This window comes from Microcebus murinus, chromosome 8 (assembly GCF_040939455.1).
Source record: "Microcebus murinus isolate Inina chromosome 8, M.murinus_Inina_mat1.0, whole genome shotgun sequence".
Lineage (NCBI taxonomy): Eukaryota > Metazoa > Chordata > Mammalia > Primates > Cheirogaleidae > Microcebus > Microcebus murinus.
The window spans coordinates 78,195,194-78,221,315 of record NC_134111.1 but is presented as its reverse complement, the minus strand read 5'-3'; the positions used below and the strand labels follow the sequence as shown (position 1 = coordinate 78,221,315).

Below are 26,122 nucleotides of genomic sequence, written 5' to 3'. Positions count from 1 at the left end.
ACTCTATGGTGCTTATTGGAATTGCCATTTTTCGCTTTTGAAGATGTGACTTTGTCTTGAAGAAACCATATAGAATATTCTCACAAGTCCAAACACATGCCAAAACCAGGCTGGGCCTGTCAGCCAATCTGGCTTGATTCCAACACTCGTTGAGTGTTTACTGTGTATCATAACTGCATTAGGCTATGTGAAAGGGACAGGGGACAGTGAGTGCCAGGTGGGAGAACCACAGACTTGCCAATAAAGGTCCCCTCTAGTGATGGGGTCTTCCTTGATAGGGTCCAAGCCTAAGGTGAGCATTCTTGTTGTCTGGCCCTCATCCCTCTACCACATGCACACACTGGGGACGGAGCATAGAAAAGGACAATTGCCTTAGATGATCACCACTACACAGCCACTAGAGAAGGTCCAACAAGGTAATCCAGAAGATGTCACCTGTGGCTATGGTGATTCTGCCAAAGAGTTGTTGGGCAATTAGGGAACAGGACAACTACCAGGAACGACCCCATTCCTGCCTCACTGGATGCTGAGGAGAAATGTTCTACCGTGACCACCATGTTCACACCTGGGTGCAGTGGAGGTATGAGGGAGGCTTTTATAAAGGACCATATGCTTGCTACATGTGGAAGGGCTCGAGAACTCCAATGAGGATATTTTATTAGATACGATAGGAAATGAGTGTTTTCACATGGAAGTCTAATGTCTGACCTACCCTCATTTGTTTCTCCATGAAGACCAACCGTCATAGTCTTTCTAGGGCTTATTCTCAGTTCCGACCTCTTCATTCTATTACTCAATGGCTTCCTATTCGTTGGTCTACCTGGTGACCCTTTCCCCTGGTTTTGTCTATAATTAATATAAGAAATCTCTCAACATTCAAAAAGAGGCTTGGTTTGCCTCTTATTGGAACCACAAATTGCTGAAGGATCTATAAAGTAGTAGAAAGAAGTGAAGGACTAGCATTTTTTTACTGTAGGTAGCAGGGTACTACAGTGGGTCCAGTTTTAAGACGTGGGGAAACATCCTTCAGTTACCTTCATAATTACCTAAGATTTAGCTCTTACTCAGGCTCTATCTAATAGCAGTGGAGCTATTACAAAGCAATGCTTTGTAAAAGGCAGGAAGGGTGTGGCTAGATACTCCCTTTAGGAAGAATCTATTCGGTGAGCTTTTAAAGCAGCAGTCCCCAACCTTTTTGAAACCAGGGACAGGTTTCATGGAAAACAATTTTTCCACTGCCTGGGGCGGGGGGATGGCAAGCGATGAGGAGCAGCTGTAAATACAGCTTTGCTTGCTCACTGCCATCAACCTTCTGCTGTGCGGCCTGTTTCCTAACAGGCCTTGGACTGGTACCAGTTTGGATCCCGGGGGTTGAGGACCTCAGTTTTAAAGAGTAAATTTTTAAGTGCTTCTCTGCTTATAACACTTCCACGACTTCCTTTAACACTGAGAAATGATCCAAGCTCCTTGCTATGACTGGAGAGGCTACACCCTCAGTCACTGCCTCCTCTGTGACCTCTGTGACTCTGTCGTAGGCCCCTCTCTCCTAGTTATTAAACTCCAATCGTGTGTTTCCATGGCCTCAGGCTTGATTAGTACCTGCTGTTCTTTCTGCCTGGAACCCTCTTCTTGTGGCTGGCTCATCACTGAAATATAAATCCCAGCATCCCCGACACCCTTCCCAGTACCATCTTCCTATCACATTGTTCTATTTTATTTTCTTCATACTTCTATCATTACTTGATTTTATGTTTTTCATTTTATCTGCTTACAAGAATGTAAGCTTCATGTGAGCAGGCACCCTATTTGCCTTGTCTGTTGATGTAATCCTCAACTCTAGCACAGTGCCTGAAACATGGTAATGTGAAGATAGAAGCAGAGGAAGCAGGGTCTGAGAGAGAAGGCCATGTGACAATGGAAGCAGAGATTGGAGAGATGCCCTTTGAAGACACAGGGAGGAGCCACGAGCCAGGGGTACAGGCAGCCAAGTGACAGGCCATGAAATGGAGCCTGCAGCAGGAATCAGCCCAGCTGGTACTTTGAATTTAGCCCAGTGAAACTAATTTCGGAATTTTGGTCTCCAAAATTTTAAGAGAATAAATTTGTGCTGTTTTAAGCCACTAAGTTCATGGTCATTCGTGGTAATTTGTTACAATAGCAATAGGCAATTAATACCAATTATGAATGAGTGGAATTGATGGTGAGACCTAAAGAGAAGTATTAAGGTCTCCCCTATTTAGGTCTTGCCTATTTTCTTTCAGAGTCCAGGTCAATGTGTCTTTGTTGATCTTTACTGCAAGGTGGAAATACGAACAATGAAACCTCACACCCTCCGTCATATAAAGAGGAAAAGCTTTCTTAGTATGTGTCCTGAGGAGATTAAAAATGTGTTTTCTGTGAACATAGGAGAAGGAACCCAAATGAACGGCTCCAAATGTCAAACAACAATTTCACTGGAGACATTACTGTGGGCGCAACACCTACACACACTGGGCCTGGCGGCTGATACCTGTAGCGCAAGAAATGACTACCTAGAAGGAGAATTGTAGGCTTAAAACAGATGATGTCAGGCCTTTCCTAAACAAATATATCTTCTTATCATCTCCCCAAATACATTATACAGCACACATTTTCTTTTGCATTTTTAATAAAGCAAAACTTGAAAATGAGCAGCAATCTTTTTATTCCCCCTCTTAGAAAATCTACAGTGACCTGCTTGCAAATAATACAGTGGAAGTTTCCCAGAAGAGGCTCTTGGTTCATTAAAATAATCAGCATATTCCAATATGCATTCGTCCCTGAAATAATAACAATTCACTTTCAATAAATTAATTATGGTTTTAATGAGCAAAATTTACATTTATATTTCTGCCTTAAGATCTTCATGGGAGGCAGCATCCTCACCCATGCAGTGCCACTGAAGCAAAGCCCTTTTCAGAGCAGACAAGCGGCTGGTGATGGATATGCTAATACTCTGCTGTTTCAGAAATGGGGAAGCCAGACAGCCTGGAATGGAAACTGAGCTCTGTCACTTTCTAATTCTGTGACCATGGACATATTATTTGGCCTCTCCGTCACCTGTAAATGAGAAATATAATAGTACCTACCCCAAAGGGAGAAGGCTAAATGACTTAATACAACTAAAGCTATTAGAAGAGTATGGCTGGCACATAAATAACAATGGTTAGCAATAATAGTAACAATCATCCATGTCTGCACAGATGAGGTGAGGGAGCAGAGAGGAGAGACACACAGTCTTCGCATGCGCACACAGCTAGTAGCTCTTGAAGAGGATATACACAGTTCCTTTTAGCTCCTTCACAATTCCACTTGGAGCCCGAGACAGAGAGTAGATACTCTTAATAAACGCTATGTAACCTGGATTGGTCAGGTCAGAATGCTCAGGGGACCAGGTGTGTTGTGGTTAATTGAATTTTCTACTCGATCAAGAGTAAAGCAGCAAATGCTTTTGGTTTGGATCTCTTGGCTGCACATCTTTCTAAAATATACTAATCCTCTAATTTGTCCTAACTGAACTTACTGAACAGAATTTTTTTTTTTAAAGAGTAAGAGACACCACTTGAAGACCATTCTTCTCAAGTCCAATTTTCATCCCCTAACACTCCAGAGGCTGAGGAGTCACAATGCAGTAACCAAATAGTAGCTGCGAGCGAACTGCTTCCAGTTAATCTGCGTTTCCTAAGTGCCCACCATGTGCCTGGCACTGGGGAGTGCGTGTCTTATTTTCTCCTCATTCTCCCCTTCCTTTTTCACTCTTATAGAGTGTTCACAGGAGAATTATAAAATAATCTGGTTAGTGGAGCCCAGAATCGTGGAGTTTTGGTATAATTACAAACTTGAGAAAGTTTGAAGGGTAAGTGAATTGTGTGGAATATGCAACTTGCTTTTCCAGGTAGTCTGGGGTCCCCCATGTCCATGGGAATGGATGGGAAAAAATTGGCCTTTGCTCACTCTAGTTGGCTTCTTCAGTTTTTTAAAACTACAACAATGGTTCAGCTTGCTCCACCTTTTTTGATTATGGTGCTATGTTACCATATATATAGGAAGCACATAGTACTAAATACAGATGGATAGTATGTAACCCACCTATCTATAGAAATATTTTGGCAACACTTTTTAGACTTCTAAAATTTCAGTTCATAGTTAAAGTGTTTAAAGAAATCTTCAATTTGTCTGCAGACTAGACCTTCATAATAAAAATTTATGACCCAAAGTTATCTGCCTGACTCAACTAAATGCTATTTTCCCAAAAGTTTTGCCCTAAACTTTTCAACTGTATCCTGTCAGCTTTAGAAAAAGAAATTAAAATAGAAAACACCCTGATTGCTTGGAAAATCCCTTAAATTTCAAATGAAACTTTTCCCTGAGTCTAAAATTCCTCTCTGGTTAGTAGCAAAAATACCATATATTATTCATGGGATTAAGAATTTAAATTTTTAAAAGTCTCTTTTAATTTGCTGCTGCATTAAATTGTACTTTATAATTGAATTTAATGATTTCATCACAAGGGTGTAGAAATATTGCATGATGAAGAAGTCTGTTCTGTTGTCCCAGCTACAACACTTTTTTCATGGCTGCTTTCTCTGTGATCATATAGCATTTTTAAACCCCATTACAGTACATTTCTCACAGTTTTAGCTTTATTATAATTATTTGTGTGTTGGTCTCTCTCCTCCCTCTTAATCATGGACTTGTTGAGGCCAGGGACTAGGTTATGTTTTATGGATCTTTCCATTTCTCCCCAAGTGCTCAGCTGCTCAAATAATGCTTGCTGATTTTATGAAAGAGTTCAGGCCAAAAATAAGAAGTCAAAAGAGAATCACAGCAGAAAGTATCTACCCAAATCCTCTAAGTGGAAAAAATTCATATAACCTCAATTTAACCTCAGATTCAAATGTGTGACAGTGTATCGTGAAGAAAAAGATCTAGGGACCTAATATCGATTATGTTAATTCTCCAAATGATCCAAATTACTAAATTCGTCAAAGTATACATCTTTCTTACATGCTTTTAGAACTGAATTTGGAACTCTTCAACTGAATAGTGACCAAGTAAAGTGATCTTTCATATGAGAAATATGAAAAGGGGGGAAAAAAAGACATAAGAGAATACAAGATGGTGAGGATTAGTTGACAGTTTATCCAAGGAGTGCCGACAATTAGGAAGACACATGCTTGTTAGATTTTCAAGCGCACATAAAGTGGGTAGCATGCAAGAGAGGGCTCTGGTGGGGTCCCCCAGAGAAGGCCAGCCTCTAGAGGAGGTCCTGTCTGAAATGCAGCTATGACTGTTAAATGTAGAGCAGATTCAGGAACATTTCTGTCCTTCAATGAAAGGTAAAGAGGGCTCAACTGATCTTCCAAGGAGGGCTCTAGGCTGGAGGCTACGACAAAGAGATGCATTCAGTAAACTATGAGATAGAACATGCTACCTTTTGTATATGAAGATGACATCCCTGCTCTATGCTCCAGTGGCCTCTCAGGTGTTCCTCCTGAAAATAAGTGTTCATTTGTTCCGTCAGCTTGAAGGCCTCTGTCCAAGAGACTAGATTTGCAGATGTTCACCTGTGGTTGGAGGTATAGTTTGTGGCCACTTGTGAGAATTACAAATCGTTTCATGACAAAGAAACCTTCTTTTAAAAAATGAGTCCTTAGCAACTATTACAGTACTTGCACCACAGTGGGTACTTAAGTGATTTTTTTTAATGCATCAATTGTCCATAAAAAGGTGTAGTGTATGTATTAATCCTATTAGCATGTTGCCTTAACTATTCGAGCCACCAACTGTTTTCTTTTCAGAAAATTAACAAATCCACTTTGGTGCATGCTGCTCGCCTACAGGCCCAGGGCTTCGGCAGAATTTCAGAGATGAAGAAGTATGCAAGAGTGAGTGTTGCCTTCCCCACAGTATTCCAATCCCCATACCCCAACATTCCTTTTCATTTCTTTTCAACATTTCCCTCTTTCTCCAAGTTATCTAATTCTCTACGTCAGTATCCTTTCATATAGCATGAAAGCAAGTAATGTATTCGTTAATTTAAACTTCATTCATTTAAACTTAAAAATGCTACCTTCCCAATCCATCAAGGAATGGTTATTAAATGCTCACGAGGTGACAGTGGTATAGTACCTGGCAGGCCCTGTTAAGCCTATAGGCATGTTGTCTATCTATGTAACTATCTCACACACAAATGCACACACATGCTTCTAGCCACACTCATGGCCATGTCATTTTTTTTTTTAATTTATTTTTTTTATTTTGAGACAGAGTCTCACTCTGTTGCTTGGGCTAGAGTGCTGTGATGTCAGCCTAGCTCACAGTGACCTCAAACTCCTGGGCTCACGCAATCCTTCTGCCTCAGCCTCCCAAGTAGCTGAGACTACAGGCATGCGCCACCATGCCTGGCTAATTTTTTCTATATATTTTTAGTTGGCCAATTAATTTCTTTTTATTTTTATTAGAGAGGGGAGGGTCTCACTCTTGCTCAGGGTGGTTTTGAACTCCTGACCTTGAGCGATCCTCCTGCCTTGGCCTCCCAGAGAGCTAAGGTTACAGGCATGAGCCACAGCACCTGGCCCCTATGGCCATGTCACTAAAGACATTCCCACAGATAGAAGTAATTTAAGACAGCTAAGCTCTCTTCATACCAGCAAGATGCCCTCAGATGCCACAAAGTAATAAAATAAAAGTAAAGTACTCCTCAGCTAGTCTGTGCTTGAAATTGTTGCTCATATTCCTTTGGATGAAAAAAATTCCTTTCCTACGTCATCTGATTTATAAGGCAATGTAAATATGAATGTGTAAATAGAATCATAAACATGTCTGTATAGTTTTATATGTTTTCAAATGCCCTGGAAAAGTTGTAAAAACATAGTACATATTTTAGTTCTAATCTGTGATAGTTGGAGCTCTTCCTCAAATTTCCTGTCTTAATTGGCATGCTTTTACTAAAATGTGTTTCTCTCTCCTGCTTAGAAGCAAAATCTCTATATCTTTGAGAACTTAAATTCCCATGTTGGCTCACACATCATATTAGTTTATTATGTCACAATTTCTAAAAAAAAAAATTCTTTGAACTCAGGCTGAGTCAAGCTTATGTGAGCAAGAGCGGTGTGCACCAAGGTAATTGATATCTGTAGGAGGTTATTTTAGGTTGATCAATGAGGACTGAATGACTAGCTTCAGTAGAGTATATTTACTTGCTTTGAATATTTATCAATTGATGGCATGAGTTGGTCACTGACAATATTCAGCATCCATTTTTATCTTAAGTCATATACACATTTGGGGAAGGGAATATTTTAAACTGATGTTGATTTTCTTGGCATGGAATTCTTGTTTGCTGGGAAATGAAGAACTACGCTTCCTCAAAAATTAACTGTCCATTTCATAACATTTTGTAAAATGCTCTGGTTTCATTTAATACCTTTCTCTGTTAGGCCTTACTTGTCCATCCTTTGAAATTGGTGAGGTAAATCTATAATTATTGAGGACAGAATTGATTGTTAAAACTAGAAGAATTATTATACCAATTTTTAATCTACTATGTAAAAAAATCCTATATTTGATTTGGATTTAATAATGTCAAAAGCGGGAAACTATAATATTGAAGGCATTTTGTTAAAGCTATGATCTTGTTTTTACCAAAGTGGAATATTTAATGGTCATTGTAGATTTTTTTTTTTTTTTTTTTTTTGAGACAGAGTCTCGCTTGTTGACCAGGCTAGAGTGAGTGCCGTGGCGTCAGCCTAGCTCACAGCAACCTCAAACTCCTGGGCTCAAGCAATCCTTCTGCCTCAGCCTCCCGAGTAGCTGGGACTACAGGCATGTGCCACCATGCCCGGCTAATTTTATATATATATTAGTTGGCCAATTAATTTCTTTCTATTTATAGTAGAGACGGGGTCTTGCTCAGGTTGGTTTCGAACTCCTGACCTCGAGCAATCCGCCCGCCTCAGCCTCCCAGAGTGCTAGGATTACAGGCGTGAGCCACCGCGCCCGGCTTTATTGTAGATTTTTTCAATATACATTCATTTATGTGACCATTACAAAATGCAGCTCTGAAACTTAAAAGTTCAACTAGCAAATTATCCTCTTTTGACTTTCTATTACATCTACTATAACCAGATTAAAAACATATGAATTACACCACACATTATCTTGACTCAGTGATTTTTTTTCTTAAAGTCAACCTATTAAAATATCCTTTGATGTTCATTCAACTAAAACCTTATACTTTTTTTTTTTTGCAAAGATGTAGTATTTGATCTGAAAATATCTTTAAGTGCCTAGAATATATATATTTTTAGCACTTGAAACTTTCTCTGGCTATAACAGCCTCTATTAGAGACTCTGAAACATTTTAGGATTATTGAACAAATATCAATTACTTCTATGTCCTCAGCGTCAATCTGGAAATGTGCCACCTTTTACATCTTCACTAATAGAATTTTTAATTAGCTGTTGATACTGTCAATAACACAGTTCACTATTATTTTAAAAATGATTTGTCTAAGCAAGTCCTCATTTACTCATTTGTTTTTTTACTTTTTAAAACTGGTGCTTACTATTGTAATCAAGGTAATTTTTAAGTAGGGCTCTATACTTGCAAAAATAGGCAAAAATTTTTGACAAGATTTTTTAATACATAGTTATTTTCCCACTGTTTATTAAAACATTCGTTTTTAAAATTATGTAACTTATTAAAAAATCTTATTTTTTTATAGTTTCAAATCAACTAGGACTTTACTAAATATCTTCTCTCCTGAGATGTAAAGGAATAAAACAAGTAGAAGTTATAATCTATGCTTCAAGAGAATTAGGATCTAGACCTGGAGAAAAGACATAAAATTGCAGGACAGTGTATATAAAGAATATTTTATAAGACAAAGGCTCTAATTTAATTGTAATGTAGACTCCTAATTATGGACTAGGAGTTTAGCAATATTGCCTCCCTGAGAGAGCAGAGCTCTATGGAATTTGGTACATTTCAAATGGCCATTGCTATTTTTCATGATCCTCCATTTACATTAGTTTTGTTATGCTTGCTCCCTGAAATATAACCATGAATTCTGACTGGGCTCAACATACAGCACAAAAAAAAAAGATCCTCTTTTGACAAAGAATAAGCCAAGGACAGTGTATCTCATATAGTCAGATTCAATTTTCCCTAAAGAGCCAAATCTTTTATTTTAAAAGGTTAAAATGAATGGTACTTAAAAATAATTTTACCTGGTTAAATTTAAGCCAGTTAAAGAGGATGGGGACCAAAGTCCAGTTAAAAAAACACCACCACCAGTCTCTAGGCCTTTAGCATTTTCATTTGTTTGTGAAGTGGATGAATTTCATTCGCTTTAAGATCTTGTCTCTCAGGGTCCGGTTCAGTGACAGGGATGCAAGTGTTGAGAGTCCTACAGACTGGCCACTATGCTTCAGTGATCCATTTCCATTGTCCTCCTGCCAGTTACAAATGACTGCATGTTTCTTGACACCATTTCATAGCCTGGGGGAAGGTCTTATTTCTGTAAACTATATAGCTTTGTCAACCATTGATTTAGCCTATTCTGCTTCTTAGTTCCATTGTAGCAATTATTCACTTGAAAAATAAAATTAAAATCAGTGCGGTTTTATATTTGTTCATTCATTCATTCATCCATTATTCAACAACTACTTATTGAGTGCCTATTCTGTGAAACATAATATATTAGATGCTGAGAGAAATAGAAAAATGATTACAACATAGTCCTAACCCCAAGAAAATTGCAAGCTACTCAGGGAGAGAAGGCTTGTTTGTAACTACAAACATCTACAATGCAATGCAGAAAAATAGCAATAGTAATGACAACATGTGTCTACTATGTGCCAACTAGTTCTAGGTATCTTAAGTATTTCATCTTAAGGTAAATTTCATAGAAACTGAAGGCTAGACATTATTTCTCCTTTCCCCCTACCCCGCAAATGAGCAAGCTTAGGCTCAGAAAGTTTCAGTAAAACACACACCATCACACAGCTAGTACAGGGAAGAGCCAGGCTTCAAACCCAATTCTGTTTCATATTAATGTTCATTTTCTTGCAAATAAAGACTAAGAAAAATAGTAAGCTCACCATTTATTGACCATCCTTATGCCTGGCTCTATTCAGAATGCTTTACCTTAGTGTCTCATTTAATCCTCAAAACATTACTATGATGGTTATGTACACACTTTGCATTAAAGGAACTGAAGAGTAGCACAATTGAGTAAATTGACCCAGGGTATATATGAAAGAATTTCTTCCAATTTAGGTAGTTTGGGAAGATATAATGCAGGAAGTGAGCTTCACTGAATTTTCATTGATTTGAACCAACCTAAGCTGGAAGAGAGTATTCCAGACAGGGGAAGTGGTATTTAAGAATGGCACAGACACTAGAAAGTGCTATGGCAATCTTACAAAGTGTGAACATTCCAGACTGGCTGAGCATAGGGATAATATTGGTCAGGAGCAGAGATTATGATTAGAAAGTTGGGTTATAGTCAGACATGTTAGGCCAATGAGTTTGGATGGTATGCAATAGGCAACAGAGAGCCACTGGAAGTTTGAGAGAGAGGAATGACTTTGATCAAAGCTATTATGACTCATCTCCAACCTGTCATATTTAATAATCTCTGCTTCAAGAAACCATAATTTCACAGATTATTACACATTTAAGTTCCTCCAAGAACACGAAAACTTATCTTTCATCTAAACAGCCAATTGTTATTGCTGCTTCATAAGAGCAGGGTGTAGAGGGCAACTTTTCAGTCATTTCTTGAAGCATCTAACTTTTATGCCACAGCCCAAAGCACTCCAACCTCTTTAACTCTCAATACTGAAGTCCAACAAAGCACACAAAGCAGAAAGAGGCAGTAGTTTGAGCCTGGGAAACGGGTCAGGTTCCTTCAGATGGCAATCTGAAATCATACTGTAACATCATTAAATAATTAAACTCCAGGGCAAAGACAGGTAGGTGGGAGAGAGTAGAAGGGAGAGAAAAGGACACTTTTTCATTCAGTTTCCACTGAAGACTGGATTCGAAATATTAGCAGACCATAGTTACCACCCCTTTAATGTAATGCATATAATAGAAATGCAAATGTGAGGATTTTGTGAATTTAATGACTGTGGTTACAAGTGTTTTCTGCAGTCACACGCCCCTGGACTTGGAGGGGCTGGCAGTAACCCACGCCATTTGTGTTCCTTCTCCTTGAACGTGTTTCCATGCTGCCAAGCACTGGCTGCAGCCAGCACTCCCCACTACGGTGCTGCCGTCTCATGCCAAGCTCACTGTGCTTGAGGAGCAACCGCTGATCAATAAGAAATGCAGAGAAGCTTCTTGAATGGAAGTATCTGGCATGACTCCCAGCTGGGCAAAGTCTGCACTCAAGTTGGCCTTCTTTATCATAACAGGATCCAATTCAGCAACTTTCACAGATGGTGTGTCTCAGAGCATTCTAAGTTCCCAAAGGCTATTGAATGGGTTATCTTGAGGCTTTAATCTCCAAAGCAGGTCAGAAAATAAAATCAAGCACCTAGGCTAAACCAGGCGCTTGCTTCATACATATCACTTTTAGTTTTCACAACAATCTAAAAGACAGGCTTCTTATTTAACAGATGAGAACACTGAGGCTTGAAGCAGTTAAGTAGCTTGACAGTATGTCCATGTGCAGTCAGGTCTTTAACCTGCTCCTGGGCCTTGTAATCTTCCTGTTTGGCCACATGCTGCCCCTGGGCCATGACCTAGATCAGTTGGTCCCAAACATTTATGGCCAAAGTTGGGCCATAAATGACAATCACTTGAGAAATTGTTTCAAAATGCATATCCTCAGGTTCAACTGCAGGTCTACTAAATATCTATAGTATGTTTCTATTTATATCTCTATCTATCTATCTATCTATCTATCTATCTATCTATCTATCTATCTATCTACCTACCTACCTACCTACCTACCTACCTACCTACCTACCTACCTACCTACCTACCAATCATCTATCTAAAATAGAATTTCTAAATCTTGGCACAATTTATATCTTTGGGCAGATAATTCTTTGCTGTAGGGGGCTGTCCTGTGCATTATAGGATGTTGATAAACATCCTTGTTCTCTACCTACTAGATTCCAGTAGCATCTTCCTCATAGTGTGACAACTAGAAATGTCTTCAGACATTGTCAAACGCTCCATAGGGACAGAATCACCCCAGAGATTGAGAATCACTGATTTAAACAGCTGCCCAGGAAATGTGGAAAAAGCATATCCAAAGTTTTGTGTTTGTAAATCACAGGCTTAGGTTAATATTTCTACATAAAGGATATGAGGGGGGAAAAGCAGATTCCAGAAGACAATAGGTCATACATCCTTTCAAATTGCATAGTGTTTGCCAACCTATGTGGATAAAAACCACCCTGGCCTGCAGAGTGGATGTGTTGTCATGGAAGCTTTCCAAAATAGGATACAACATGTGTTCAAATAAGGAAAGAAGATGAATACTTCAAAAATTCTAGAAAATATTATTTGATATGTCCACACAGTTGAGAGCACTTTAGTAAATTAAGGTTACTAGTACATTGTCCAGCCTCAAAATAGTCCACAGGAAATATTCTGGATTCACTTAACTTTTATTTATTCAATTTTTTTTTTCTAAAGGGCTTAGGAGTTAAAAAGCATTTTATCCAAACAAAATGTATAAGACTGAGTCTTTAAGTATTATTATTACCATTTTATTTCATGATAATAAAAAGAGAGACTAAAAGAATACATCCTCAAAAGTAGTGTATCCAAACCATGAAAACAAGTGATAAAATGGGATCTATCCTTTCTAAATTCTAGTCACCAAACGGCTTTCTACCCAGTTCAGACCCCCAAAGCTTTCACAGAAAATGCTCTTCTCAAATTCTGCTATTGCTGTACATAATCTCCATTAAAACAAATTTATCTGTACAGGCTGAGCATCCCAAATCTGAAAATCCAAAATCTGAAATGCTCCAAACTCTGCAACTTTTTGAGCACTGACATGATGCTCAAAGGAAAAGCTCATTGGAGCATTTTGCATTTCGGATTATTGGAATTTATTAAAATATGCATTGAAATACAAAAAAATTGAAACAATTATAATCCCAAGCACTCTGGATAAGAGTTACTCAACCTATATCTCTGAGAGACAGATCTTGTATTTCTGATTGGCATAAAATCCAGTGAATTACAATAGTTTGTGGATTATACTGAATATATATATTTATTTAATATGTGTATACTAAAACCAAATATCCTGGATCAATAAAATTTAAAATTTCTTTCCAAGTTTTTGTCAGATTGGATACTGTAAACATTTCTGTGGAATCACTCCAGGTAATTCAGTATAATTCCTTTTCAACACCACTACAACTATATACAGTAAAGTACTATTTTACTCCAGGGTATATGAATATGAGAGTATTTTTTTAAAACAATTTTTAAAGAGCTGGTGTACTTTATAGAAGTTTGCATAGCTGTTGGAATGAAAGCATGCTAGTCAGTGATTCATTTTATGTATTAATCCAGCTTGGCTGACAAGTAGTTGCTAATACAGCACTTCTAACATTGATTCAAGTTCCATAAAAGGATTTTGGCTCATAAAAAATGCTGGCATGGCATTAGGATATAGGTATTCCCATCTCTTGTCTACAGGAATATGGTAATGTGCCAAGTTTTGTTGGTGACTGCAAGCATTTCTGAGAATGTAGGTGTTACAAAGATCAAATAAATGCACAAATATCAAAGCCACCTGCACCCCCTATGTCTCACCCTCTTACCTCCCTCCCCAAATTAGAGGTAAAATTTGAAAGATGCCCCCTGAGTAAAGGGTTAGTGGGGGTATATATGACCACTATGCCATTATGTTTGTGTTCTCTCTGTGTTTAATCTTTATTCTAGGAGAGAAAGTTATTCTTCCCTCAACACAAGCATCAATAGTAATCACTGGGATATAGATAATCTCTTTTTATTCACTGAGATGGTTCGTACTATGGAAAACAGAAATATGATCGCTTCTTTCTGTCAGCATAAAATGAGAACATGACCTTGCCCTTAGAAACACCATTTAGTAAGATTTTTGTAACTTCCATGCAGTGATGATCTTGTTAAGAATCTAAAAGTAATTAACCGGATGTTTTAGCCAACCAAAGCCTCTTTCAAATACACATTTTTATCAGGATTCTAAGGGAGCCATACATTGGGGGCATTTTGAAAAATTGGGATCTAATATAGTCCATGATCCGATCGGGGTTCAGTAGTAATAATAAATTGGGACTATTAAAACTGGGAATCATTCCAACATTTTATTTTGCCCAAACCACAAGACCTAGCAAATTCTACTGCAAAAGACAGGGGTATTCAGTGATGAGTAAAACCATGCTGAATTAATCATTTATATGTAATCACGCCAAAAACAGGGGTGTTTTCGACAGTTTAAATAGTGCCAAAGTTTAAGTTCGGTAAATAATTAATTATCGAGAGTCACTTGGCAAATTAAAGAAATCAACCTTCTGGTTTCTTTAATAAAATATACACTCTTTTTAGCATACAATAAGGACAAAATCCTATCAATTCATTTGTTGCTCTATGTATTTAGGAGTGTTATATGTATGTAGGTTACAACCAAAATATTAATTCAGAATGTAATACTTTCCTTTTCCTTCTTAGACCATAATAAGCATCATCGTTTTTTCAGTATGAACAAATGTTGGATAAACTCTAGCCTTATTCTGGTTTTCATTTCAATTTCCAGTAACATAAAAATCCTCCGTAATTAAATAAAATGCTGAGAGGTTGGGAATAGATTTTCACCCACTTGAATTCTCAAACTATAAATGGTTTCTGAATGTTTTTATATCTCTAAGATGCATTTCGTTTATGTGGGGAACTTGCAGCTGCATAATTAAATCTTGGTTTGCCAAATATCAAAAACACATGTATTGATTTAAACTAAGGGACCAGGCCACAGGCAGCTCAGCTGATAAGGCAAGGGAGAAGCCTCTGCAGTTCTTGGAAGGCTTCCCAAAAGGAAAGAAAACTAAGAACCTTGAATTCAGACACTGAAACCGATTAACTTTCCTAAGTCTTAGCTTCACTCTCACTTAGACATTCCGTTCAGGCTAGTTGTTGAAAACAAGAGCCATATGTTTTCATACTTTCAATGCTGAAGCTGGAGAGGTTGGCTCTTTTTTCCCATCCCATCTCCTCATTTATCCTGCTAAGATTCTAATAAAATCGACAAAAGCAATGTTTAATTAATACAAAAAAATGAGCTTCCTGCAAAATAAACTCTGACATGGTTTAAGAGTAATAGAAGATTTTGGAGCACATAACTCATATGTTACTAAAATGTTTTTTTCCAATTCTAGTAAGAAATTTCATTTACTGAAATTTTATTTCAGGGTCAGTAATTTGGAACTTTAATGTAAGACAGTCTTTGGTGTCAGTGAAGATATTTTCCCCAGTACAATAATCCTGAATTAATGGGCAGGGGATGGGTTGGGGATGGGTGGGATATTTTTCTTTAACCAATCTCCACCTGATTTTTGAGAAGGTATTAAGAATATTAGTTTTTAGTTAGGTCCTTTCTTGGTTCAAGAATTTGATTAATTTTATACTTTGCAAAATGTTGCAAACTTAGGTCTTAGAATTAAAAAACAACAAAAAATAGATCTACTGACATATTAAGACAATCTCTTGCTTTCAGCTCTTGATACTAATTTACATAATCTGTGTGGAAAATGCTAATTTAATTTCGCTTGATAAAAGATTCTAGGAGAAATAATTTTTGACTATAATATTAGGTTCATAATTCTAGCAATGGATATAGGCCTTTGAAACTAATGTTTTATTATGGCCAATGTCACTGAAGCATAAACAAAATGATGAGTTTATTTAATGCAGGGCTTTACTGCAATAGAGCCGCTTGACTTATGTTAGGAGGGGACACATCATAAGCTCAGGACATCAAATATGAGACAAAGAAAATCTTACTACACAATCTTGAGCAAGAAACTTGGCTTTATAACACTCAGATAAGAATAGTGTATATACTACCATGAACCAATGCCAAGAGTTCCAGTAAGTATAAGAAAGGTTGCTTTAGAAAATTCAAAGTAAATGTGTCCATACTTAGGTATTTAGATATTTCTCAGACTCTAACATCTGGGAAGGATCCTGGAGATCATCTAAGGACAAATGTAGCATTAAAGATATACAAAAGGATTTTAGATGGCATGTGGCTTAATGTACTTAATTACATGAGCTAAGTTACATGGCTTTTATATAACATTTTATTTATTTGAATATGTATAAATGTAATTGAGACAATAAAGGAAATACAGCAGTGATTGAAGTTTATAAAACTATGATCTAGCCCAATATTTACCTAATGAATTAATCATTTTTAAATGTAGTCATGAGCCTCTTATTGGACATTTCCAGAGTGTCGTCAAACTCATCATCTCAGAATGTACTCAAAGTTCTGTGATGCTTTCTTTTCTATTTAGCTGAAGCCTACCTCCTTAAAATAATGCTCCATTAAGTATCCTCAAGAGATAAATAAGAAAATAAAATAGATAAGAAAATAAATAATATGGAAAATAAATAAATGAATGAATAAGCAAATAGATTGATAAAGTATGACAGAATAGAATAAAAGGATGCTATGAAACAAATCTAATCTCTCCTTTATGTGACAGTTCTTCAAGCATGTGAAATCAGTGAGGTCCTCACTCTGTAAGCTACATGTCCCCAGGTCCTTCAACATTTTTCATAACACATAGATTTAATGTCCCCATTCTCTGTGTGAGAGAGAGGCACAGGATATTCCAGGTGCGATCTGAGTAGTGTAAGATAGGAATTATTGTTTCTTCCTTTATTTTTCACATGCACTTCCAGTAACGTAGCTTAGGACCAGATTATGTTTTTGGCAGGCATATCTGCATGTTGACTCATGCTAATCTTACCCTCAACTAAAACCATCAGGCAGATTTTTCATGGATTTGGTATTAAATCAAACCTTCCACATCCTGTGTTTGTAGAGTTCATTTTTGGACTAAACACAAGACTTTACATTTATTTCTATTAACTTTTTTTATGTTTAATTCAGTCCATTGTTCCAGATGATTCTGTCATCGGATGTATTAAATATTATCAACCCCCATGGTTTCTTGGCATTCTCAATTGGATCAACAAGTCACCATCACTAATGCCAATGCTCAGCAGGCCATGGTTAAAAATACACTTTCGAGGAAAACTTTATTCTTGCAAGCTTATGTTGGTAGAATATTCATCAGCAATCTTTGGGTATGATTCTCAAATAGCTAAATAATCCTTCTAGGGTTATGTCATCTAACATCTATTTTTCTGCATATCCACAGGAGAACACCAGTCTATGCAATTCTGATGTCTGGGAAAGTACTGTTGGCTCTTTCTGAAGCCTGGAGATTAGAACAGCGCTTCCCAAACTCTGCACTATTGATATTTTGGGTTGAATAATTCATTGTTGGGAGAGAGGGCTGTCCTGTAGGTTGTAGGATGTTCAGCCGCATTCCTGGCTTCTATGCAGTATAAGGCAGTACCCCCACCCACTGCAGTTATGACAATAAAAATGTCTCCAGACATAGCCAAATGTCATTTAGGGGGCAAAATTGCACCCTCCCATTAAGAACCACCGTTCTAGACTCTGTATTCCTGCAATCTATTTTTTTTGAGCTCCACCCCCAATAACCTCCAATCTAATCTAGTAACCCAAATCACCTTTTATGGCTTTTTTGACCTTTTCATAGGTATAGCTATGAATGAACTATTTGTATATAGCATCAAAACAGCTCTATATCAGAAATTAAATATGTAGATAAACTAAAATGAAATATAAAAATCATAAGAAAATAATGCTACAAATGAGGAGGGATAATATAATCCTAAAATTTAGAGTTGAGGTTACATTAATTCTTAGGGTAAAACAATTATAAGAAAATTGAACCTTTAGTAGGAATTATATGATTTAAAAGGTAATATATAATAAGAATGTTTGTAACTAGATACCCATCCAAGTATTATTTGATACAGTGCAAAATGGAAACAGACTAAATTTTTGACAATGTAAGATAAGTAATTTACTGGATATTGATCACACAGAATATTAGGCAGTGATCAAAATGACATGTTTTTAAAACATTAATGACATGGGTAAATGTTCACCATCTAATGCTGTGGAAAAAGCAAGCTGGCATATACATAGCATAGGATATCAGGTTCTCAAAGAAAATACAGTCATCCCTTGGTATCGGTGGGGGATTGGTTCTAGGACACCCCACAGATAAAAATCCACAGATGCTCAAATCTCTGATATGAAATGGGGTAATATTTGCATATAACCTATGCACGTCTTCCTGTATGCTTTAAATCACCTCTAGATTACTTATAAGATCTAATATAATGCCTACATATCATTTCACACACATGGATTCAGTGTAGTACACAGGGTGCAGAAAATTCAAGTTTTGCTTTTTGGAACTTTGTGGAATTTTTTTTCTGAATATTTTCAATCGGTAGTTGGTTGAATCCATGGATGTGGAACCTACTGATATAAAGGGCCGAATATATATGTATAGAAAAAAGATTATGAAAATATTAATAGTGGTTATGGGATTATGGTAGAATTATATATGGTTTTAATAGTCTTCTTTATAGTTTTTATGTTCCCCAAATTTTCTTAATTAACTAATATTGCTTTTGCAAGTTTTGTGTGCACAAGGAGTGCTGGGGGCAAGTGATCCAAATTCCCTTAGGTGAGTGAGCACTGGCTAGGGTTCCTCATGTGTTTACCAAAGACTGTGCCAGTAAGGAAGGTTGCTTCAGAGAGGGCACATGAGGAAAGAAGACAATATTTGTAGATTGGGTCACTCAGTCCTCTTGGGGAAAAAAATCTGTGGAATATTTTTCATAAGATAAGAATAGTTTAATGTTTCAGCCAAATCCTGTCCCTCTAGGTCAGTGGTTCTCAGACTTTAGAAAGCTAAAGAATCACCTTGAGCTTACCTATTAAACACAGTTTCCTGGGCTTTAACTCCCAAGATTTCGATTGTGCAAGTGTGGTATGAGGCTAAGACATCTTCATTTTTAACAGGGTCCTCTGATGATTTACTGTGATGCAGATGGTCCATGGACCACATTTTGAGAAGCACTGCTATAAGAAGTCATGTGGTTTGATTTAAATATTTTTTTCCTGCATTTATTTTTGATAATTGTTTCCTGAATATGCACTAAAGATAGGTGTTATAGACTAGCAATGATGTTCTGGTAAATTGGCTCTTTGAAAAAAATTAAATCCAATTTACTGCATTTGCCAATTACTATGTTGTAAATACTCACACCATGACAATTTCAAACTACTGATGGTATAACCACCAGACTGCAAAATTCTTGAAAGTTTAACAATTGGTTCTTATAAGCTGCCACAAGCTGGCTCCAATACTATATGGTATATATTTTACTTAAGTGATTTAAATACTTTGAAAGAGGGATATGTTAATGAAAAACTATTATACACATGACAGCTAGAATGAAACAAGTAAGCAATAGGATGTCTTGAATCATGTGAAGGAAACAAATTTCAAAATGCATTTGGGAAAAAGGACAACAATTACTTCCATCACTATTTCTCACTTTATTCTACGTTTTTTTCCATTGCCTTACCACAAAGAGTGATACACTTGCTGAGTTCTTTAAGGCTGTGAATTGGTTTCCTATGGATGGAGAGCCAAGGATCGGGGCTTAAGGGTTGGGAGCAATGCCAGATGTTCAGCCTCCACCTCCACCATCTGTGGCCCTCAGTCCCTGGGCTGCTGACATGCCCTCGGTCATTAATTCTACAGCACCCAACCATAAAATCAACTCCCCAATGCCTTCCCCCAGCACATGATTGGGACAATGTTGTCTCTAGGAAACCTGTATCAGATGTGTTTTATGTGTTCATGTGTGGGAAGTGGCCTAAATGGAGGCTAAATAGTACAGTTCTTTCACTATTTTGACCAGACATATTTTTAAAAAATTGGACCTGAAGCCTATATAGCCAGCTGAGGTGAATTTACAGCCCTGCTTTTAAGAACAAAACTCCCTCAGGCACCTGCTTCCTAAAGGCAAAACCAGCAAGGAAATGAACTCTTGCTTAAAGACAACCCACCTTATTTTATGGGTTATCAATTTTCTAGCTGGCATACAGCTCCCCAGCTACTAAGAGTTTTTTTTTTTTCCCCATCCCAAGAAAGCACAGAGCTACAAAAAAATGTCAAGTCTGCATTCTAGCAAACAGCTCAGTTTCCTGAAGACAAGGCAGGCTGAGCCTCAGTAAGAGAAGTCAAGGGAGGCGTGAAGATCTATGAAGGCTCACCTCCCAGATGCCTTTGCCAATATCTGCATTAAAATCTTCGCCTGAATTACGTTTCACATTATAGGATTACTGAATCTTGGGTTATGATGGAGAATATCTTTCTTGTCTTTGGGGTAGCTCTGCCAGGTGAATAGTCAACAACAATGTAAAACACTTGATTTCCTTTTAACTGCTCCAGTGACCTTAGAACTGAGCTTATCAACCTCTCAAAAATGAGAAAGGACTAAATAGCTTTTTCCCTCGCTATTGGGAGGGATAAGTCAGCCTTCTCAACGGGAATAGACTATAAGATAGGGGTCAAAGGTTAACAGTAGATACTCTTAGACTGCTGTGTGCAAGAAAACACAATGAATAGATATGATTTCTTAGTACGCATCCTACATAATAAAATAAGAACTGACTCCATAAAAACCAAAAGAACTAATGTAACTAATAAGCAGGTGGAAGGTTATACAAATCTAACTACTTATACGATGAAGTCAGAATCAAATACTTAACATTATGTGCTAGTTTTGTCATAATCTCAGTCTTTCTCCAAGCTCCGTTTAGTTGCGAAGGCAAAGAATTTTCAGGAGAAATATGAATATTCAATTACATGTTTGAAAATCAGACATTTACACATCCACTTGGGATAAGTGCCAGAGTTAACATCAAAGATATGTGAAGGACCTCTTGTCCAAATGGAACATTAAGCTCCTCAAACAGGAGAACTCAGCCCTTGCAAACTGTCATTATTTCAGCAAATGAATCCGGCCCTTTACCAGATGGACAACATACTTTTCAGCTTGCTGATAGCTTAATAAAAGACAGTGGCTTTTAAAAAATGAAGGACATGTACTTCTCAAATTACAGTACCTAAACGGATTGAACAGAATAAAATTAAGAAGGCCTACAATGGCTTGACAAATATTAGGAACAGACTATGGGAATTTGATAGTTCTAAACACAAATATCAAAACGACTTTTCTATTTTAAAAAACCTCATCATTTCAACCATAGAGAAAACATGCATTATTCTATTCAAAACTGGAGGTAGTGTATTATGGAATTATAAGTACTAATATAATAAAAACATGAAGTTAATTTCTTCTCTAAATATTACAAAAATTCCCCAGAAAGGGAGATTCCTTTTATAACAGATGCCTTTTCTTTTGTATCAGTCAACCTCTGTGCTTCTTAAAATAACATTTCTCCAGTTGATTGTTGGCAATATCCAAATTAAACACAGACCATGGGCTCAAACAAAATAAGGGCCTTTGCATGTCTGCTTACCTTTCGCGCTCTTCTTTCATTCTCTCAAGCTCCTCTTCTCTCAGGCCACCACGCTTCAGAGGGGCTTTCTGCTCACTCTTCTCACCCTTATCCTCTTTCTTCTTTCCAAACCTGGTAGAACAAGGAGGACAAGGTGGTTATTAATAATATATTGTTTTTGTGGTAAAGGTAAGATGTTTCTGGGATGAACTCATTAAGCCACAATTCTTCGTTTTAAGTAATATAAGATCATTTTGCATAAAATGGAAGTAAAATAAGATAACGAAAGCAGAAACATAATGGTTACTGAATTTCACTTTTTCCCTTCTTCTTTCCTTTTCTCCTTCTTTTTACTCCTATTTGTTATGCATCAAGCGCAATATCATGTGCTTTTATGGAATTCTGAAGATGACAGAAACATGAGCTGGATTTGTGATTTTTCTATTGTTCTGGGTGCCTAGAGTATAGGTCTTCCTTCAAAATGTACATGTCAGGTCCTAGTGTGAGGAGATTCTGATCCCCATGTATGTGTCAGTAGGAAGAAGACCAGCCAGAGCATGTGTAATTTGAAGCTCTCCCCAGATTATTTAGATAGTTAGGTAGACAGACAGACAGACAGATAGTCAAAATGTTGAAGTATTAATTCGATAGAGAGTGAAAAATTGAATGATTATCATTAAAATATAACTAGAAATTGAACAATCTTTTAAAAAGGCCCCTCAAGCTCTAGTGTCATTGACATTTAAGGTTAAACTCATAGGATTATATGATGATAGTGCCACAGGGACCTCAAAGAACACTCAGTTCAACACTTTCGTTTTACCAGTGAAGAATCGAAAGCTCTGAGAGCCTTTGAGCTTTGACCAAGACCTCCCGACTGGATCAGTGCAGGGCTGAGCTTGGAATCTGTCGGGGCTTCCATGGCACTCCTTCCCTCACGCACACTCGCTCTCTAGCGCAGGACCCAGCTTCCCAAGGCAGCCCCGGTGAGTGTGCTCTGAGCACTCCTGGCTGCCTTGCGTATCTGGAGTTAAATGCGCACTGTGGCAATTATGCTGCTTTACAAGAACACTGTGTCTCCTTAGCACTTTTAGGAAAGTGAAAACTGCACATTTGAAATTAAAAAAAAAAAAGAAGATGTAATTAAATTATTACTAGGATATATTCTTATATGACAGGCATTTTTCCCAATAGACATTTTCTCCAGATGCAATATTCCACGGTCTCAGCACCAGCACATGTGAAAAAAGAAAATGACCACCTGATGCTCTACTAATAATCTGGGACAAAAATCATGCAATTATGCATATTGTACACATAAGGTAAAGATTCTTCTTAAATTGATGGAAATCCCATTTATTCCTTGTTTGTTTAAACAGTAGTAAATTTTAACCGTGTGTGTGTGTGTGTGTGTGTGTGTGTGTGTACACGTATGTATGTATGTTTATAGTTCTAGCCTTATCTCTCTTTCTCTCCATTCATCTATCCAAATAACTTGGGGAGGTTTTTCAAATTCCACATGCTCAGGCTGGTCTTAGGATCAGCCTCATTCCTCTAAGTATGTTCACGTGAGAAGTTAATGCCTTAGTATATCACTTAGATAGATAATTTTCCCTCAAAATATCATTACATATAATAGTATTTGGGCAAAATATTCAAAATTTTGGGAAGTCAGGGTAGAAATCATGCTTCAGGAAGTTGATGAGGGCAAAAACGTTGCCAAAAGCTTTATAGCTACTAGGCTTATTTTTTTTCCATGTCCCACATATTTTCTTCTAAATTTGGAAGCTTTGGATTTTTTGAGATGAAAGTAGTCTTGTTTTTGAAGGGCAAAACTAACCCATTCCCAAGTCTACCTTGATCTTTATTACCACACCCAATAAATCATCTTTCCTTCTGGCAGCTAAAATGTCTCATTTGTACTACAGTTAAAGAATAGCTTACTATGCTTTCATTATAGTGGAGTATGTTTGACAAAAAAATGTTAGTTTTAAGTAAATTCTGCAAAGTATTTTATTCTTAGCAAGAACTGTCAATAATAGTCAAATAAAATAGTTCCACAGATATTATAAATGTTTTGATTTATAGTTCATGATCCTTTATTAAAGTTTCCAGTAAGAAGGGCAAAAATAGCTGTGAAACTCATTTTATTAGAGAAAATGATTACAAATTACCTTATTTGTAAAGTTTGGTTAGGTTCGAGAACAGCATTATAAAACGGTAATCTTCAAAAGGACTCTCACGTTGTTAAGACAAGGAAATTGAGACCCAGAGAAGTTAATTGCATTTTATTTATTAACACACTGAATTCTTTTTCCAGTTTTGCAATCAGACAATTTAATTATCAGTGGTGGTAGTAGTGAGGGTGGAGGGAGGAGGAAAGCATCAATTTGGTGGCTTTTACAAGCCTTTGTTTTCCTTCCCAGAGCAGTCTTTTTGGGGGTCATTTCACAGCCACACTTACTTTCACTGAGATACAGAAAGAGAGGTTGGGTTGGTTTATCTTCCCATTAGCTATTTTTGTGAGAAAAGTCATGAGGACCCCGTATGGCTAAAATTACTGCTTTGCATTCTAGGGTTTCAAATATCCATTGCATTCCAGGCCTCCCATTATCTGTTACCTTAGAAATTTGAGAGTTGGCCATTCTGGGCTAGGTGCCTTAAGGAAATTGCTTAGAGGTCAACCTTGTTTTATATAAAAGATATTTTCTTGAACATTTCTGTGCAAACATATGGTTTTAATCAATAAAATCTTATTTTACATGTACCTGGGAAGCCTGTTTAAAGAATCTTATGATGGATCTTTTTGTAAAGTGGAAAAATCACCTTTCAACATACCCTTTATGTAAATTTAGATGTTCATGAATTATAAGTTTGCTTAAAACACCTGTCCACTTTTCTGTTTATTTCCATAGAGGTTATATGAAACAGCTTCATGGAAAATTTTCTTCCTTTTTTTTTTATTTAAAAAATATTTATTAGGCATCAACTATGTGCTGGATATTGTCATAAGCACTTGATATAAATTGATATTATTTTACAATACAAAACCACACATTATCCTAATGGAATTTACATTCTTATTGAGGAGACAGTCACCTAACAAGTATAAAGATGTAATCGTCAGTTGTGAAAAGTGCTATGAAGGATGCTAGGAGAGACAATAACAGGGAATTGATTGCTTGGGGAAGGCCTCAGTGAAGAAATGGCATTTGAGCTGAGAATATAACAGTGAGAGGTTCCAGACAAGCACAGTGTGGAAGAGAAGCCTGTGGGTGGAAGAAACAGCACGTGCCAAGGACATGGGTTTGGCTGGCGCATTCCAAGCAGTGAAAGAAGGCCAGGATGGCTGAAGCCAGGAGAGCAGAGGAGAGACACTGCCAGGATGTGGGCAGAAAGGCCACGAGCACAGGTCTGAAGGAAGCTGGGGGTTTCGTCTGCAGTCATTGCTTAGTCACTCAAGGCACGGAGAAGCCACGTGATGAAACTGGCAGATTTCAGGAGCTGGTAGAGGAGAAACAGGAGTAACTAAGTCTTTGGAGCAGAGGTGATATGATGTGGTAAGTAGTTTTAAAAGACTACCCTGATTGCCGGAGTAACCAACAGCAAGTAAAAGCAGAACAATTAATAAAACCAGCAGAGTTGGTTGGGGATGACTGCAGAAGTGTGGGTGACAGATGATGGTGGCTTGGACCAGAGAAGAGTGATTTGGAAATGGTAGGCCGGTGGATATGTGGTGAAAGTACAATTTACACCATGATTGTTTCAGTATGCCTCTGGGACATCCAAGTGAATGGGCCCATGCCCAGGTCCTAAGAAACTATGGCATTTAAAGGTTGGATACAGGAAGGAGGCGGGGGTGGACAAAAGAGATAGAGAAAGAACAGTCAGCCAGATAGAAAGGAAATCAGGAGAGTGTGGTCGCACGAGAATCTGAGAAGGGTGTAATGAAGATGTGGTCCACGGCTGGGAACCCTGCTCAGAGTCCAGCTAGGTGAGGACTGAAGAGTGTTCATTGGATTTGTCAACAGAAAGCCATTCAAAGCAAGGCACAGCAGAGTGGCATGAGCAGAAGTCAAAGGGGCGTGATCGCAAGAGTGAATAGCATGTAAGCATATTAATATAAAAGTGTGTGTCTCTGCAACCGTTTCAAAAAGTTGGCTGGGAGGTGGCAGCTGGAGGAGTGGTGGAATGCTGATGAAGGTTTTCAATTTGGCTTATACCAGAGAAACTTTATTTGCTGATAGGAAAAAAAAAATCCCAGAGAGAGTGAGATGTTGAAGATGGAAGAAAGAGAAGAATAAACTTCTTTTTTTTTAATGTGGTAAAATATACATGAATAAAATGTACCATTTTAACTATTTTTAAGTATATAGTTCAGTGGCATTAAATATATTTACCTTGTTGTATGACCAACACACTATGCTTCT

General features: G+C 37.4%; 1 protein-coding gene across 1 annotated transcript in view; it reads right to left on the bottom strand.

The window, feature by feature from the left end:
• PARD3B (par-3 family cell polarity regulator beta) overlaps nucleotides 1-26,122 on the bottom strand; it is a 970,516-nt gene that overhangs the window by 169,665 nt on the left and 774,729 nt on the right. The window contains exon 19 of the mRNA XM_076005852.1: nucleotides 21,714-21,824. Within this exon, the coding sequence (XP_075861967.1) occupies nucleotides 21,714-21,824 (111 nt within the window). The remainder of the gene's footprint in view (nucleotides 1-21,713; nucleotides 21,825-26,122) is intronic.